General features: G+C 47.4%; 1 protein-coding gene across 13 annotated transcripts in view; it reads left to right on the top strand.

Moving 5' to 3' along the window:
- The window catches only part of VEPH1 (ventricular zone expressed PH domain containing 1), a 182921-nt gene that overhangs the window by 11449 nt on the left and 153874 nt on the right, over positions 1 to 17598 (top strand). For all 13 annotated transcript variants that reach the window (XM_019491675.2, XM_019491674.2, XM_019491676.2 and 10 more), the window contains one exon: positions 12412 to 12692. In XM_019491675.2, the coding sequence (XP_019347220.1) occupies positions 12555 to 12692 (138 nt within the window). In that variant the 5' untranslated portion in view covers positions 12412 to 12554. The remainder of the gene's footprint in view (positions 1 to 12411; positions 12693 to 17598) is intronic.

The raw sequence follows: 17598 nt of genomic DNA, 5'->3' as shown, positions 1-17598 counted from the left end.
CTTGTGACCAAATATCAATTTGAAAGGCGTGAACTGGGTTGATGTCTGTGGTATGTTCCTGAGAGCGAATGTTAGTGGCACAAGAAGCAGGCCTCATTTCCTAGGCTCTTTCTGCATGCTTCGTCGCAATACTCATTTAATCATGCCATTTAGTCACTCCACCAAGCCATTTGTCTGGTGATGGTAAACTGATGTTCACAAGGACTTAATGCCCAGCACATGGCATACAGCCTTTAACACCTCTGACATAAAATTTGTAACCTGGTTGGTAATGATTTCCCTGGGTATGCCAAAACAGGAGATCCACTTTAACAATTCTTCTGCAATCTGGCATGTGGTGGCTGTTCTAAATGGTATTGCCTCTGGATATTGGGTGGCATAATCAATTAAGATGAGTATGTACTGGTGCCCTGCACTACTTTTGGTAAGTGGACCCACAATATAGAGGGTGACTTGGTCAAAAGGGGTGTTAATGATAGGCATCACCTGCAAGGGCGCCTTCTGTGGCTGTCTTTCCTCCTCCAACTGACACTCCATGCAGGACCCACACCGGTATGCTACTTCTCGCATGCCTGGCCAAAAGAACCATTGCTTGATTTTGCCTAGAGTTCTCTCTCTCCCAAAGTGTCCGCCTATGGGTGTTGCTTGGGCCATATCACACACCTTCCTTCTGAATGCCCAGGTCACCAATAGCTGTTGGATGCACTCACCCCTATCCGATTGCTTTACCTGGTACAATAACCCATCCCAAATCTCAAAATGTGGGTCACTTACTTGCAGCTTGTGCGGGCCGGGCCGGAACCCGGGCCCTTTCCTCGCGCTGCATGCGGGCTGTGGCCGGCAGCCCGGGCAGGCTGGGTCGGAGAGGGCAGGCGCCAAGCTAGAATTAGGCACAGAGACGTAACGGTTGATTTTAAGATTGTTTACTTACACTGAGATGGTCGCGGTGCAGGCTGGAGACTTGCTTGAGTTGTGGTTACAAAAGAAAACACGAACAATCACGTGGAGTTTGCTAGGCTCCACGCAGACAGAACACGAACAATCACGTGGAGTTTGCTAGGCTCCACGCAGACAGAACTCTGGATGTCCAGGACAAGCGCGCATCAAAATAGAAAACTCGTCGATACGTCTTATAGAAAGTTACCGCTCGAAGACGGGAAGAGGTGGGTGGTGGATCAGGCCGCCAAACTCCTCTGAATAACACACAGGGCTTCGATGACCCTGCCGCACACCCAGAGTCCCCACAAGATGGATGTGGAGTCCTCTTCGGCTTGGGCGGAAACTGCTCAAGCCTCTTATACGGCTAGCAGGCCAATCGCTAGCCACCACGTGGGAATAATTTAGCACTAGCCAATAGTGGGACACGAATTTGCATGCGAAGAGCGGGAACTCCTTTGCACCGTGCATTTCTATGTTGCAAAGGAAATGCACCCTGCAAAGACAGCTGCAAAGTGGCGGGAACACTCTCCTTTGCACACGGGTTCTCTGTGCAGCAGAACTCCACCGTGCAATGAAGCTGTAAACCCACGGGGATAATTCTTAGTGCCGAAGCACACACAAAAAATCAGACCTTTGGGTCATGACATCCCCCCTTGCTGAAGGCACAATAGAATTATACTTCAAACCTATCATCCGGGTTATTAACAGCTCTGTCAATGGTTCGCGAAACTAAACGAGCAAAAAAAAAATCAGTCAACAATAAAAGTTCGTCCTCAAGGGATCGAATCAAATAATAGCCGGCACACACGCATATACATAAAATCACATCCATAACAAAAAACTGGACGATCATGACTTCGGTGGGCGTCATGCTGGAATCGCGCGTCAGGCCTTCGTTCCTTTCGGTGATGTTATCCCTCTCGGGGCCTCTCTCCACCACGCACTCCGAATCCCTGATCTGTAGAAGAACTCTCTTAAAATGGTTATTCCACTACTATTTACAAAATCACACAGGACCGCATGATAATGCAGTCGATCAAACTTATTATCACTATTAAATACAGATAGTAAACACGATTCTATACTGGACAGCTCTCTCTCTTTTCACGCTCAGCAACTCGACGAAATCGTCGAGGAGTCGTCATCGCCTTCCTCCAGATAGTGAAAACTTAACTCGTAGGCTAGCTGCCATTGTCCCGCGTCCCCCAAAATCCGAAGCTGTCACTTATTAAGTCCAGAATGCTGCTGGAGGAATCCAAACATGTATCGCTCCTCTTGCGTTCTGTGGCATAATACTGGACGTTCGGATTCATGGTGTCTTGTGTTCTGAGCCTCAGTTGGGCGTTGACATTCCCGATCACTGGACAGTCTTGGCTCCATTAGGACGCGCAGTCTTGGCAACTGATGAAGGAGACTACTCACAGGATGATCAACCATTGGGTTAAACACAATTCACAAAACCACGATGTTTCTTTGCCCATAGACTTTAAGACAACTATCTATGCTGTCGAGAGTCACCGGAACGGTTCCAGGGTCTCGCAGGTGACGATGAGGCCATGGTCGCATTCGTTGGAGCGGTGTCAGTCCCAATGTACATATTCTTGGGTTCCAGGCGCAGTACGAATAGGTCCAAGGAGGTGATACTTCCCCTCTATCAGGCGCTGGTCAGACCGCAGTTGGAGTACTGTGTGCAATTCTGGGCACCGCAATTCAAGAGGGATGCGGATAATCTGGAGAGGGTCCAGTGAAGGGCCACTTGTATGGTTAAGGCCCTGCAGACCAAGCCCTATGAGGAGAGGCTAGAGAAACTGGACCTTTTCAGCCTCCGCAAGAGACGGTTGAGAGGCGACCTTGTGGCTGCCTATAAGTTCATCACGGGGGCACAGAAGGGAATTGGTGAGGATTTATTCACCAAGGCGCCCCCGGGGGTTACAAGAAATAATGGCCATGAGCTAGAAGAGAGCAGATTTAGATTGGACATTAGGAAGAACTTCTTCACAGTTAGAGTGGTCAGGGTCTGGAACGGGCTCCCAAGGGAGGTGGTGCTCTCCCCTACCCTGGGGGTCTTCAAGAGGAGGTTAGATGAGTATCTAGCTGGGGTCATCTAGATCCAGCACTCTTTCCTGCTTATGCAGGGGGTCGGATTTGATGATCTATTGAGGTCCCTTCCAACCCTAACATCTATGAATCTATGAATCTATGTCACCGGCTGGCCGCAACTGTTTAAAGGCGCGGCTGACGAGCTGTGCAGGTTCCTTCCTCGGTTCTGGCTTCACTGTTGGTTCCACTGCAAGTAAGTATCTCCTTTCATCTTTCTTTCTCTTTCCATTCCCTCTGAAGGTTCCCCCCTGGTATTTTGCGGTCCCCCATTCTGTTTCTCCCTGTGACATACTGCTTGGGCCTTTCCAATCTGTAGTGGCCCTAACTGCCCAGCCCACAGGGACCTATCCAATCCAGTTTGTATGGCATTCCTTTCAAAGGCGTCTATGAACACTTCAGCATCATCTTCTTTCAAAATCTTATGCATTTTAAAGGCAGACCAGTTACACCTAAGCCATTCACTTTGTTGTAGGGCCTGTTGCTTTTGGACTTCAAGTACTTTAGTCACCGCTTGTAGTGTTTGTCCTAACAGCTGTACTTGTGATATCATATTAACCTCTATTTTGGTGTTGGCCTCCAGGGTTCCTTTATCCTGCTTGTTCCCGGGCAATGCACCAATTTGTAACTTGCCATGCCTGTCCAGAGCTCCTTGCTTAGCCTTTTCCAACTGCCCAGAGCCAACCGTGGTCCAGCGGGCCGACAGTTTGCCCCCAGCACCAATTACCCAGACCACCAAAGCTTCTCATCTGCCATGTCTTTGTTGGAACTTTTAATCTTGGGATTGGTGTTACTCTCAGCTCAGTGGTATCTTGCTAAGGTCACTTGTCAGTGAGAGGATTTGGGAGCTTCATCTCCCCTACACCCTACTTAGCACCAACCTGTTATTACTTCGATGTCTGCACAGATGCAGTATCATTCCCAGTCGTTGCTCTCATCCTGTCCTATAGGTCTGTTGTTGTTCTTTCAGCCCTTGCCACAGCTGGGCTTCCAGGTATCCTCTTCAGGTAAGTGCACTGACTCCGCCGAGTCAGTGCATGGGGGCAGCTTCACACATGGAGGCTGCCACCAACTGTTGCTCTCCAGCTCTCTACTCTAGTTTTGGCCTGCCCTAGGCCCTCCAGGGACTTCCTTCTGGTCCCCCTGTAGGATTGGAGCATGGGGCTTTTATCGCTGCCTCACTGCCCCGGCTGGCAAATCAGTGCTGGTATGCACTTACAAAGTGCGTCCATGCCGGCTTTTTTAATTCAGCCCATCTCTGGGCCCCCGCTGGCTGTGGTGAGGGATACCGCAGCATTGTTGGTATGTCTTGCAGGCCGCTGTCCCATTCCCGGGTCTTGGGGGGCTGGGCTGCTGCCGGTGGGGTTGCTGGCATTGCTCGTGGTGCGGTGATCCTGCCACCACCACCATGCTTCCCCAGCTCAGCATGCGGGGATGCTGCTTGCAGCTCAGGGCTTTTGCTGCTGCTGCCAGAGCCCCACGGCTCAGGGCTTTTGCCCCCATCATAAAATGCAAATGAGAGCAGACTGAGCAGTTAGTAAGGGCTAACATGAGTTCGCAAAGCCATTTTTAGTATATAACAGTAATGATAACTTTATAGACTCTGGTAGTTATTAGTGACTGGAATGAAGCAGTAACCATAATTAGGGACCTGCTGGATCAGGGTTGGAGCTGGAGCAGAAGGTAAGGTTGGGGGCAGGGGGCAGTCTGGGAGTGGAGGAAGGCTGGGAGTGGGCCGCAGGTACAGGGCTGGGACAGGCTGTGCGATTGCTCCCTGAACTGCACAGGTGGGTCTCCTCTCCCCTCCTTTTCCTTCTGTACCACGTGATTTCCCTCATGTTTCCTTACCAGCAAGCCTTTGCCCCATGCTGCTCAAACTACCTCAGCCTGGAGCAGGCAGTGGCTCCACTATGCCTTGGGCTCCTACTCCAGGGCCAAAGCTGGAGTTGAGCTGCTGCCTGTCCCAGGCCAGCAGTTCAATCTAAGACAAGCCTTTTATTTTCCCTAAGTTGTTTGAGGTGGGAAAAAACCTCATCTTAGATTCAAGTAAATATGGTAATTCCATTTGTGTATACATTTATCAACATCTAGCCAGGCTTACTTATGGTATTGTGGTTCAGAAAAAGGCTTTACTTTATGGAGTAAGAGGTAATAGTCCAGGTCTCAGTTCTTTGCTCTGACTTAGAATATTGTGTTCATTTCTAAACACTGCATTGTTGAGAAAATATTGACAAACTGGAATGAGTTTGGAGAAGAACAGCAAAACTGATGAAGAGTCTGAAGTACTTTTCTAGTGGATAAAGCTTAAAAGAGCAAAGTCAGTATACCTTAAGTATGCGATGGCTGTTGGTATGGAACATCCTAAGTCTAAAATATTTGAAAGAGACAGACAGAACCATGATTTATGAGGAATAACAAGGACTGATACTATGAAAGCAAGGGAAAAATGGTAGAGAATATCAAGCAAAACTTGTTTATAGTGTGATCTATAAACTGAAAATAACACTTAAGGGAAGAGCTAGATGCTGCATAATTTTTGACATTTAAAATAGGACTGGACAGAAAATAGAAATGGGGACAATGTTGCCACTTTTTCACACGAAAGGACTTTTACAAAATAGGAACTGGCACCTTCTGCTTTGCTTAATGAGAAAAGACTGTACAAATTTATAACCTTTCTTTCTAATGAATGTGTTTGATTTGGTCTGGATCCATGAGATGTGTATTTTAGTTTCCTCTTGTGATTCTAATGGAAACTGAGAATAGGCTGCTGTTCTGCATATTTGTTATGAGTGTTTGGGAATGTACTTTATTCCCCATGTGGTTTATTCCTTTCTTTCTACAGTCGCTGTCAGCCAAAATATTTGTAGCATTGCAAAGTTTCTCTCTCCAGCTGACACTGAGCATAGGGCCTTTTGCTTATTTCTACTCACTACGCTGTCATCACCTCTATTGGCTCCACTTGCTCTAGAGCCTTTAGAACTTCAGGCCAGGCATAGGGTACTTATCTTGTGAATACTATCAAAGCCTAACTCTGCATTTCCATTGTTTGGGGTATTTTTTTTTCTTTTAGAATGCCCAACACGGAAAAGCAATTGTTTGACTCAACTGAATTATTTTGTTTATTTGTTTTTAGTTTTGGCACTTAAAATCTTCACAGGCAGGTACAAGGTAATCTCTCCTAGAGCTACCCTTTTGTAAAGGTTCTGTGTCTTGAAACAGGGGTGACAGGGCTGGGAATTATGCTATTCTTAAAACAGAGCACTTTGTTATGAACTCCCAAATGGGATTTTATAGTGTCAGATCCTCCCCCGCTATGTGACACTAGTCAGGCTGCAGTTGGAGTACTGCGTTGAGTTCTGGGCGCCACACTTCAGGAGGGATGTGGACAGCATCGAGATGGTCCAGAGGAGGGCCACTCACATGATCAGCAAGGAGTAGCAAGGCAGGCCCTACAAACAGAGGCTACGGGACCTGAACCTGTTCAGCCTCCACAAGAGAAGGCTGGGAGAGGATCTGGTGGCCGTCTACAAAATGGCCAAGGGGGACCAGCAGGCTGTGGGGGAGTCCCTGTTCCCCCGAGCACTACCGGGAGTAACGAGGAACAACGGCCATAAGTTGACCGAGAGTAGATTCAGGCTAGATATCAGGAAGCACTGCTTCACAGAGGAGCTAGGATCTGGAACCAACTTCCAAGGGAAGTGGTGCTCACTCCTACCCTGGGGGTCTTCAAAAAGAGGCTAGACAATCACCTGCCTGGGGTTATTTGACCCCAGCATTCTTTCCTGCCCAGGGGAGGGGGTCAGACTTGATTATCTGCTCAGGTCCTTCCGACCCTACCTACTATGAAACTATGTTTTTTTGGTATCAGACAGAAGGGTAGATTTGCACTTAAAGACTAGGTACAGACATTACACACTTTTATAGATATTAGTGATGGAAACTAGTCTATATCCATAACAGAACAGAAGTTTGGCACACAAAACTGTTCTATATCCATAACAGAACAGAAATTCAGTGCTCACCTGCTGGTTTAAAAATGGCAGAACCTGGTCTAAGATTTGACCCCCTGTGGCAGTGCACTGTGTGTGCCTGCCACTTTAGGGGCCTGGAGCTGGCAGCCACAAGGTGCCTGATGAGGGCAGCCATTTTGAGTCAGGGGCTGTCTATAAAAACAGGGCAGTTCGGCTGCTGGAGGCCAGGCAAGAACATCGCCTGGCCAGAGGGCTGCTGAGTTCAACTGGAGGTAAGGGAGGAGCTGTAGAGGATGGTCAGGAGGCTCCTGGTCCTGGGCATGGCCTAAACCTGCACCCTGCCAGGAGTGGGTGGCCTGGTGGGGCTCTCAGTGGTGCGGGAGCCCCCAGGAAATGCCAGGCCAGTTACCATCCAGGTGACAAGCTGGGGCACCTTAACCCCTATCCCCCGCCACTGGGTGGGTAACCCAGTTTGTGTGAAGGGCCCAGAGGGCAGACCCCTGGAGAGAGTGAGGGGCTAGAGACTCAACCTGATTGAGAGAGTACCCTTGAATGGCCTATGCTGGGGCCAGGACCAGGATAGTCAAAAGGGCCAGGGGCCCACCGTGAGGGATGCCCAAGAGCTGGGGACCTGGGGGTCCCGACTGGCCTGGAGGTGGGCCAGGGCTGGTAGCCAAAGGTCCCGGGGGGACCACACCTGAGAGGGGAAAATAGCTTCAGGGAGCTAGGTAGCCTGAATGAAGGTGAGGTAGGCTGCCTGAATAGAGGGATTGTGGAGGGGTCCTGTTAGGAGGATTCTGGGGCCCAGTGTGGGGGCCGGTGATAACGAGTACACCTAGATGTCATCTGCGAGGCTTGGGCTGCAGTGTAGGGGAGGAAAGGAGCCGCAGAGAGCGCCCCCTGGCATCGGGACAGCAAAATGGGCAGCCCCCTCCTTAATTGACATCTATTAGTTAATCAATTAACATCAAGGTGTGGTGGGGGAGAAGGTGGGTGGTTGGCCCAAGAACAGGGGGGTGGGCCATGGAGATTGGCCCCGAGCAGGCTCCCTGTTACACCTCCGCACCCCACAAAGGGCAAATGTATGTTCTGTTCACTACCCGCATGCAGAAAAGCACATAACTTAGATCATTTCTACCTTGGACTTTTTGAATGTCTGTACCTAGCCTTATAGGCTAAATCAGAAATGTACAACATAAACTTATGCTTATGAAAGCTTATGCTGTACATCTGATTTAGTTATCTGTAAAAGTGCAAATCAAAATTGCTTCCTGCCTGACTTCAGACTCACACGGCTAATAAACTTTCTCTGCTTTTGGTATCCACACTTCAGTACATTTAAACTGAAACTGAGTGGTGTGTATGTATTTCCTTGGTCTACTCCAACTTCTATGGATCACATGCTGGCATTATATTCATATAGAGTAGTGACTTAATACTCAAGTCATCCTGTCTTGAACAAATACAGAAGTTCTGGCTGCATCGGTGCCATCTTTCATTCAATTTCTGATACCATGGCTTTCAGCGTAGTATCTGAGCATCAAAAATATATGTTTATCCCACTGGTAGTGATGCCCTGCAAGACTCAGATAGCCAATAACATCCCTTGATCAACAGTACATACAACATAATTTTAATGTTGGTGAGATGCAATAAGGCCACTCAGAATTTAAAGTGTTTCTTGGGGAGTTTTGGAAAATTGGTGTCGCTAAGGGCTTGTTTTTAGTTTATGTAAGAGGCAAAAAGGGTCTTAGCTCATGCCTAGTTGCATGGTGGTTTTTTTGTTTTGTTTTGTTTTTGTATACTTCAACTGCACAGTTTTTATTCATGTTGTAAGTCATACTTTACGGTGAGTCAGAATTGTGCAATTCAGTTCTCAGAGTCCATTCTCTCCTCCAGTTCAGATGTGGAGCAGTATTTTGGCTTGCTATGCCATTCTGTGTCTAAAAAAACACATGCATAATGCAAAAAACCAAAACTTTACAGCCAGTTTCCATCTATGGACAGGGAAAAAGAAAGACCCAGATGTGAGAGATATAAAACAGATTACAGGAGACACTTCTGGAAAGCATTTGCAGTAGTGTAACATGCAGATTGACACCTCAGACAAACCCTGACAGAGAGTGAAGCACAGTGCTCCAAAAGCAGAGAAAATGTGTGTTCTGAGAGAGGGTTGGGGGTGTGTGTGCAATTCTGAGAGTGGGGTGGGAGGCGTGTGGCTCTGAGAATCGGGCTGGGGAAATATGGGTTCTGAGAGTGGGAGTGGAGGGCATGGGGGTTCTGAGAGCAGGGCCAGGGGGCGACAGCTCCAAGAGCAGAGCTGGGGGGCAGCAGTCTTACCCATGCCAGGAATTCCTAAACAGTCCCCAACTAGGCCCCATCTTAAAGTAGCACCAGCAGCAGACAGCAGACAGGGACTGTTGGGGATTTCCCACCATGACTATGTTGCTGGCTTATGGATTCCACACAGGCAGGGGGTGATTCTGACACCTCTCCTAACTTGGCATCCAGGGTGGCTTCCCCTCTTACCCACCCCTACGTATGCTACTGGGCATTCAGACACTATGGTGTTAAGGATGGTATGAAAACCTCAGTATGATGGAGAGGAAAAAGGAACCAGAGGAAAAAGCAGACCTTTTTAACAATTTCTTTGCCTCCATTTTTTTTGTGCAGGGACCAGGACTCCCCCACTGAGATTCGGGACAGACCCAGGAGAGACTCCACCAGACCTAGAGTCAGGGAGGACCGAGTTAGAGAACTTCTGGAGGGGCTGGGCATGTTCAAATCAGCAGGTCCAGATGCTCTCCACCCCAGGGTGTTGAGAGAATTGGCAGGGGTTATCGTGGGGCATTTGTGGTGGGTTATGAGCATTCGTGGTGTGTTACGAGCATTTGTGGTGCTCTGGCCAGGTGCCAGACGACTGGAAGAGGGCCAATGTGGTCCCCATCATCAAAAAAGGGTGGAGGGAGGACCTGGGCAACTATAGGCCCATTAGTCTTACTTCAATCCAGGGGAAGCTCTTTGAGAAGATTATCAAGGAGCACATCTGTGAAGGGCCAGCAGTGGGTATGATGCTCAGGGGCAACCAGCATGATTTCATTAGGGGCAGGTCCTGTCAGACCAACCTAATTGCCTTCTATGATCAGGTCACAAAATCATTGGATGCAGGTGTCACGGTGGTTGTAATCTTTCTGGATTTCAGGAAGGCCTTTGACACTGTCTCCCACCCCATTCTCATTAAAAAGCTAGGCGACTGTGGCATTGACGCCTACACAGTCAGATGGATAGCAAATTGGCTGAGGGGCCACACTCAGAGAGTGGTGGTGGACGGGTCATATTCAACCTGGAGGGATGTGAGCAGTGGAGTCCCCCAGGACTCAGTCCTTGGGCCAGCACAGTTCAATTTCTTTATTAGTGACTTGGACGAGGGGGTGGAAAGCACCCTGTTTAAATTCGCAGATGACACCAAGGTTTGGAGTGAGGTGGGAATACTAGAAGGGAGGGACAGGATACAGCTGGACCTGGACAGGTTACAGGGTGGGCAAATGAGAATAGGATGGGATTCAATACTGACAAGTGCAGGGTGCTGCACTTGGGCAGTAAGAACCAGCAGCATACGTATAGGCTGGGGAGCTCTCTTCTCAAAAGCACAGTGGCAGAAAAAGATCTTGGAGTCATTATGGATTCCAAGATGAACATGGGCCGCCAATGAGAGGACACGGTCAGTAAGGCTAACCACACCTTGTCATGCATCCACAGATGCATCACAAGCAGGGCCAAGGAGGTGATCCTCCCCCTCTATGCGACACTGGTCAGGCTGCAGTTGGAGTACTGAATCCAGTTCTGGGTGTCACACTTCAGGAGGGATGTGGGCAGAATTGAGAGGGTCCAAAGGAGGGCCACCCGCATGGGCAGATCCTACAAGGAAAGGCTGTGGGACCTTAACCTGTTAAGCCTTCACAAGGAATAATGGCCATAAGCTGTTAGAGAGTAGGTTCAGACTAGACATTAGAAGGCACTACTTCACGGTCAGGGCAGTTAGGATCTGGAACCAACTTCCAAGGGAAGTAGTGCTGGCTCCTACCTTGGGAGTCTTTAAGAGGAGGCTTGATGATTACCTAGCTGGGGTCATTTTGAGCTCAATTTTCTCTCCTGCCCAGGGCAGGGGGTCGGACTAGAAGATCTGCAAGGTCCCTTCTGACCCTACATCTATGGATCTATGGAATGGAAAAATGCTCTATCATTATAATTATCTGTGAAGGCTCTAATTCAGTAATGTAAAATAACTTAGTGGCTGTTTCATTTTCTTGTTTATATACCTGGTTAATATTGGGATATATTACCTATAAGGGCTGTGCGAAATTTTGCCCAGTGTTTCGTTTTGAAGCTGTTTCGCTTTGTTTCAAGCTTGAAACAGTGGAATCAAAATGAAACAAAAGCCTTCAAAACAGCTTTGAAACAAAACAAGGGTACTCGAAACATTTTGAAAGTTTCAAAAAGTTTCAAGTTTTGAAGCCAAGTAAGCTTGGCTTCAGCATTGGTCCCAGCCAGCAGCACCAGCCTCCCATCATCTGGCAGGCAGATCGGGGGCTTTCACCCCCGGGAGTGCTGTGGGGCTGTACTGGACTCCTCCCAGGGATGTGGGCCCCTGATCTGCCTGCCAGATCACAGGAGGCTGGTGCTGCCGCCTGGGACTGGTGCTGGGAGCAGCTCATGCCAGGAAGATTGGTGCTGCTGCTGGTCCCAGCCGGCAGCTCCAGCCTCCTTTCATCTGGCAGGCAGATCGGGGGCCCACACCCCCAGGAAGAGTCCAGCACAGTTCCACAGCCCTCCCAGGGGTATGGGCGAGCCCCCGATCTGCCTACCAGATGACAAGAGGCTGGTGCTGCTGGCTGGGACCGGCATTGTGTGCAGCCCATGCTGGAAAGATCAGTGCTGCTGCTGGCCCGAGCTGGCAGCACCAGCCTCCTGTCATCCGGCAGGCAGATTTGGGGCTTGCCTGCACCCCTGGGAGGCCTGCGGAGCTGTGCCGGACTCCTTCCAGGGGTTTGGGCGAACCCATGATCTGCCTACTGGATGACAGTAGGCTGGTGCTGCTGGCTGGGGCCAATGGCAGCACCAGTCTTCCCGACACTGGGTGCAGAGTAGTCTATGGACAAAACGTTGAAACAGTGTCGAAACAGCGAAACCGTTTTGACTGGATGAAACGGAACAGTGCTTTTGAAATGAAACAAAACTCGAAATGAAACACTGTTCCGTCGAAATGGACGTTGAAGCGGAACGCTAGTGTTTCGCACAGCCCTATTACCTATGTACTTTTTGCAGGCACATTTAAATATATTTCCTGAATCACAGGGTGACACTTGCATGTTATTGCTAATATTTGCACATTTCTTTCTAGATCATGGCAGAAGAGGGCTCAAAATATGGAAAGGATTTTCTGTACTTATAAAACTGATGGCTGACTAGTTTATGGATTGCTGCTTCTCTTGCCTGTTTGACTGGCCCACATGGTACAGCCAGAGTTTTGGCTGATTGGCAGCCATGCATCATCTTTTTGGGCTGGTTTTGGGACAAAAGGATCTTTCGCGTGCAGGGGACCTGTTTTCCTTGGATGATGCTGAGATAGAAGGAAGTCTATCAGAAGCTCTTGAACAAATAAGAAGAATTAGTTCATCTTCAGTAAGTAATACATGCACTACAACCCAAAATATATTGTATAGCAAAGGATAGAAATTAAGAACAAAATAAGCTGAACATGAAAAAATCAACCAAAAATATGAACTCATAAAGGTGTAAAAGCTCTGAACAAACTGTCAAATTTAAGGATTTTGTTGTCAAAATCAGTTGTTGTCTAGCTGAGTTTTATTTTAAGAAAACCTTTTTAAATGATCCTAGCACTGGTTTTTATGAAGGATCATTTATAGCATGTGGAGGATTAATAAATGATTGATCTATTACAGGCATACTACTGTGAATAGTATGAATTATAGATCACTACGAGAACAGCAGTGGGAGTTAGGTCCCAGGATGAATGCCTTCAGAATGAAGAATTGTTCTCGCATCCCCTTTTCCAGAGTAGATTCTGCTTTTGTGCAAAGATCTTCACCTTACCATTCCCTGGCAATTTTACTTTTTCTTTTTTCTGTCTCCTTAATCCAGTCTGTTTTTATCTTTTCACCTTCTCTTAATTTTATCTCCTAGTTTTCTCTTTCCTTCCGTTCTTCTCTCCTATATTTTCTTGCATTGTCTCATCCTCTGAACTTCCATGCTACCAATAGCTTTTTAAAATTATTTTAATTACTTTCTCCCATTTTATCTTACTGTGTAGTCAAACTCCTCTTCTGTGCTACGTTGTGTTACCACTGAGGTTGCTGGCAATGTATCAGTTTAGGATACACTGAATGCATCTTAAAAAGTTTCTGTTAACCACTTTGATTCTCTTAGAACAGGGGTGTCCAACCTTTTTGAATGTGGGGCTGGATCACAAACTTTTTATCACCCAGTGGGGGGCGAGCCATATTCGAAGACCTCACCGGAAGTGGTATCACATCAGGAAGTGATGTCACGTGACCTTTGACACCAATAAAGTTGCAGGAAGTGACAATGAAATGGGTATGGAAATGTGGTTTAAAATCCAAAATAAAACAATATAAAAGCAAGAATGAAATAATACCAAACACTTGACTAAAATAAACACTTTTGCTTCTACTCACTTCTCAATGAATGAAAGAAGCATAATGCAAGTCGACAGATCAAATGTGGAAAAGATATCAGCCAGAGTGGAAACTAATCAAAGCAACAAAATATGGGCATTTTTTAGAATAATCTTCAAGAAGATTTACTTTTATTGAATGAATAACTTGTTAGTAACACATCTTTAACAAGTAGTAACAAGTTGAACCCCCAGTCCCTCACAAAGAGAAACAGAAGCAAACACAATCCAAACACTGGATAGTATTTTTACAGACCTGGTGCCCGGCCGGCCTGATGCCATGACCAGGTTGACATGGTGCTGCAGGAGCCGCTTGGCTACAACCGGGTTGCCCTGGTGCTGGCAAAGCCACGGGGCGGCTGGGGTTGACCTGGGGCCCTCCTGGCCTGCCGGCACCATGCCCGGGTTGACATTGTGCTGCAGGACCCGCCTGGGCAGAACCGGGTCGGCACCGGCCAGGAAAAGCGGCATGCAGCTGAAGCCAGCTTCCCATGTGCTGCTGGGGACAGGAGGAGGCCGGCCAGGTCAGCACCAGCCAGCAGAAGCAGCAGCGGAGCCGTGTGCCGCTCAGGACTAACCAGTGCAGGCTCACCCTGTCCCGAGCAGCACACGGCTTCGCTGCCGCTTCTGCTGGCTGGTGCAGACCCAGCCGGGCTCCTCCCGTCCCCAGCAGCACATGAGAAGTGACCCCCTCGGGGACTTGCACATGAGCAGCCGGGCCCAGAGAGCCGCAGCACCCGGGGGGGAGACTGGCTGGGGGAGCAGGCACCACCTTACTGTGGGGCAGGGCAGGGCAGTGGGGCTGGCTTGAAGCGGGCAGGTGAGGAGGCAGGCATGGGCCAGCAGTGACAGTGGCTGCTGCTTGGCCTCCTGCATGGGGCCACTCTGGCAGCACAGGGCATGGGCACGGGCACGGGCTTTTGTCGGGGCGGGGAGGCAGGGGCAGGAGCACGGGGCGATCCCAGACGCGCATCCTCACTGCCAGCGACCGACGTGTCCTGGGCCCGCGAGCAGAGCCGCTCCCCGCCACCCAGCTGCAAAGTTCTCCCATAAAGACTCCGTCCTGTGCCTGCCCCTAGCCCGCGGCACCAGCTGCGGCCGCCCAGGCGGGCACCGGCTCCTCAGTGTGGGTGGGCGGGGCTACTCAGCAGCTGCAACCAGCACCGCCCCCGGCCAGGGAGGGGTCCAGCCCTGCGAGGGACCCGGCTGGGCTGCGCTGCACTGACACGGTGCATGTGGAAACCTTGTCCCTTCTCCAGCCCTTCAGCAGCCATTAGGAAGCTGCTGAGGGGCTGGGGGAGGGACAAGGGGTGAGAACGAAAGTAAACCGTGTTTGCTTTCGTTTCCCGTCACAGCACCACGGGCCACAGAAAATGCCTTGGTGGGCCGCATGGCGGCCCGCGGCCTGTATGTTGGACAAGCCTGTCTTAAACAAGGGTGGGCAAACTTATCGGAACTGCAAGCCAAAATCAGGCAGTTAGATCTGAAGTCAGGTCACTGTCTGCGACACAGTCACCACCCTTGCTCTGAGCTGCATGCCACCAAACCAACCCTTCCTATTCTGTGCCTACTCTTGCTCTCTCACTCTAATGCCCCCTGCTAGTTCTTCTGCCTCCCCATAACCATCACTGCTGAAACCCACTTCTACCAGTGACAAATCTGGCAGAGAGAAGCAGTGACTTCATTAAGGAAGTGTATGACAGAGAACAGGGAGGGCTGGGGCAGCAAGTTGCACTGCACAAAAAGTGTTCAAGGGCAGGGAAGGCTCCTATGTTGCTCCCTCTGCCATGGAATTGTTACCAATGTCCCAGATTCACAGGCTGGATACAATGACTTGGTAGGCTGCATCTGGCCCATGCGCTGTAGGTTGCTGCCCCCTGTTCTAGACTATAGAATAGTATTTAAAGCTAAAAGTGCCCATTAAATCATCTAGACTGTCTTTCTGTTTATCATAGACCATTACATTTCATCCTTATTGGGCCAGTAATTTGTATCTAATTATAATATAATTTGTGTTAATGCATAGGTCATTTTCATCCATTGTTTTGTGATATTAGAGAGTGACTTGAGCCTGGCCTTTGCAGAAAACCTGAAATCTCTGATTGGAATATTGCCTTACTACAGAAGAGAAACCGGCAGTTGAACTAAGTCATTAATATCTTGAACTAGAATAATGTCCATGTTCTGGGGATAACCCTTTTCTGGACGCATAATAAGTGATTTTTAAAATGGATTCTGGCAATGTACAAATCTCTGACTGGAGGAGCATTTGATCACAGTGTTGCTTGTTGTCACAAGTGCTCTAAATCTTCAGTTGTACAGAGACTCTTTTTTTCTTGGGTAATTTATTAGCCGGCAATAACATTTGCACATTTTTTCAGAACATTAATCAAGTTAATTTGACTGTTGACTCCACTTGTTGCTGATGCATTCCACTAATTCCACATATTATCAATATTCCTAGAAATCCCCTCTATCATATTCCTTTGAGGGAAGAGGACTTAATTTGCTGATGATTTTTCTACATGAATAATAATTCATACTATACTGCTAAGACATGCTGTAATTTAAGAAACAACAGATTTTCTTGTACTTGTAAATTCCATAAAATTAATTCCCACTAGGGGGCATGAGTGATCAGTGAAATATTTTACTGGTGCTGTAACATAAGGTTTTCTTGCTATTTTTAATTTCAGAATTTAAGCCATCAATGTTTATTTGTTTTCCCCATATGTATTAGGAAGTTTTTTTCGCCATATACATAGGAGCTGAGGACAGGAGTGTTCTGCTGCTCCTTTTTTCTATAGTACCATTCTGGCAGCCTGTGAGGACAAATATAAATACGAGTACGAAACTGTCCTGATTGCTCAACTGAGTTTGATATTTTACAGGGCAACATTACTGAGTATATCTATACCCAGTTAGCTTTGTTAGTGTCTAACAAAGTACATGTTGCCTATGAAAGCTTGCTTCTGAATCAGCCAGTCTCTAAGATGCTACCCGGACCTACCTTATGCTTGGGTATCTCTATTAATCAATGTTTTTATCACAATTTAATCTAAAAATGTAATGCACACTTGTAATAAATACAGGAATTTTTTTTGGAATAGCAAGCAACTGTCAGGTCAGGTGTGGATGATAAGTATACTAAATACCCCCACAAGAAACTTAAATGCATAGGTTTTATGTTAGACACTCATTCACAGTGGGGTATGTCTGCAGTAACTCCATTGGCTTTAACAGTTACTCTGGAATTACATGTCTGTAAATTAATGTAGAATTGACTGCAAATTCTTTAAACATATCCATGTTTAGCTGACAAAAATAACACAGCTGTTGATGAATATTTTGGTCCATTTTTTGGCCTCTGTGTGTCTGGCATAGAACTGTATTATTACTATTCTAGTATAAGGGTCACTGTATATATTGGGTCTGATTCTCTATTGTAATCATTTATACCAGTACAAGATGAGTGTTTTGGCAATGAAGTAGGGCAAGTTTTTTCTTAGTTATATTTGTATAAATCGGCTATCTCCATTGACATCACTCATCTAAATATCTGCATAACGTGAATGATATGAGGTGCTAGATGTGACTATGTGGACTGTTTTTTGTTTTGTTTTCTAAAAAATTAAATTAGACTAATATATAAACAGAAAAACCATGAACAGGAGACCTCAAGGTGTATACACTGACATCATATGAATGGGATGTCTTAACTTTAAAATGGAGGCTACATAACATTAATAATTGAATCCATACTTTTTCTGTAGAAGTACAAATTATTCATTTGTGTTCCATTACAACTTGAAATTGTTCAATACTTCTGATAAGTTAAGTTTTGTTTCTGAATAGTTTATTCATTACTTGTAA

The sequence above is a fragment of the Alligator mississippiensis genome, chromosome 7 (genome assembly GCF_030867095.1).
Source record: "Alligator mississippiensis isolate rAllMis1 chromosome 7, rAllMis1, whole genome shotgun sequence".
Lineage (NCBI taxonomy): Eukaryota > Metazoa > Chordata > Crocodylia > Alligatoridae > Alligator > Alligator mississippiensis.
Note: the sequence above shows the minus strand (reverse complement) of the source record. Positions and strands in the feature narration are given on the sequence as shown.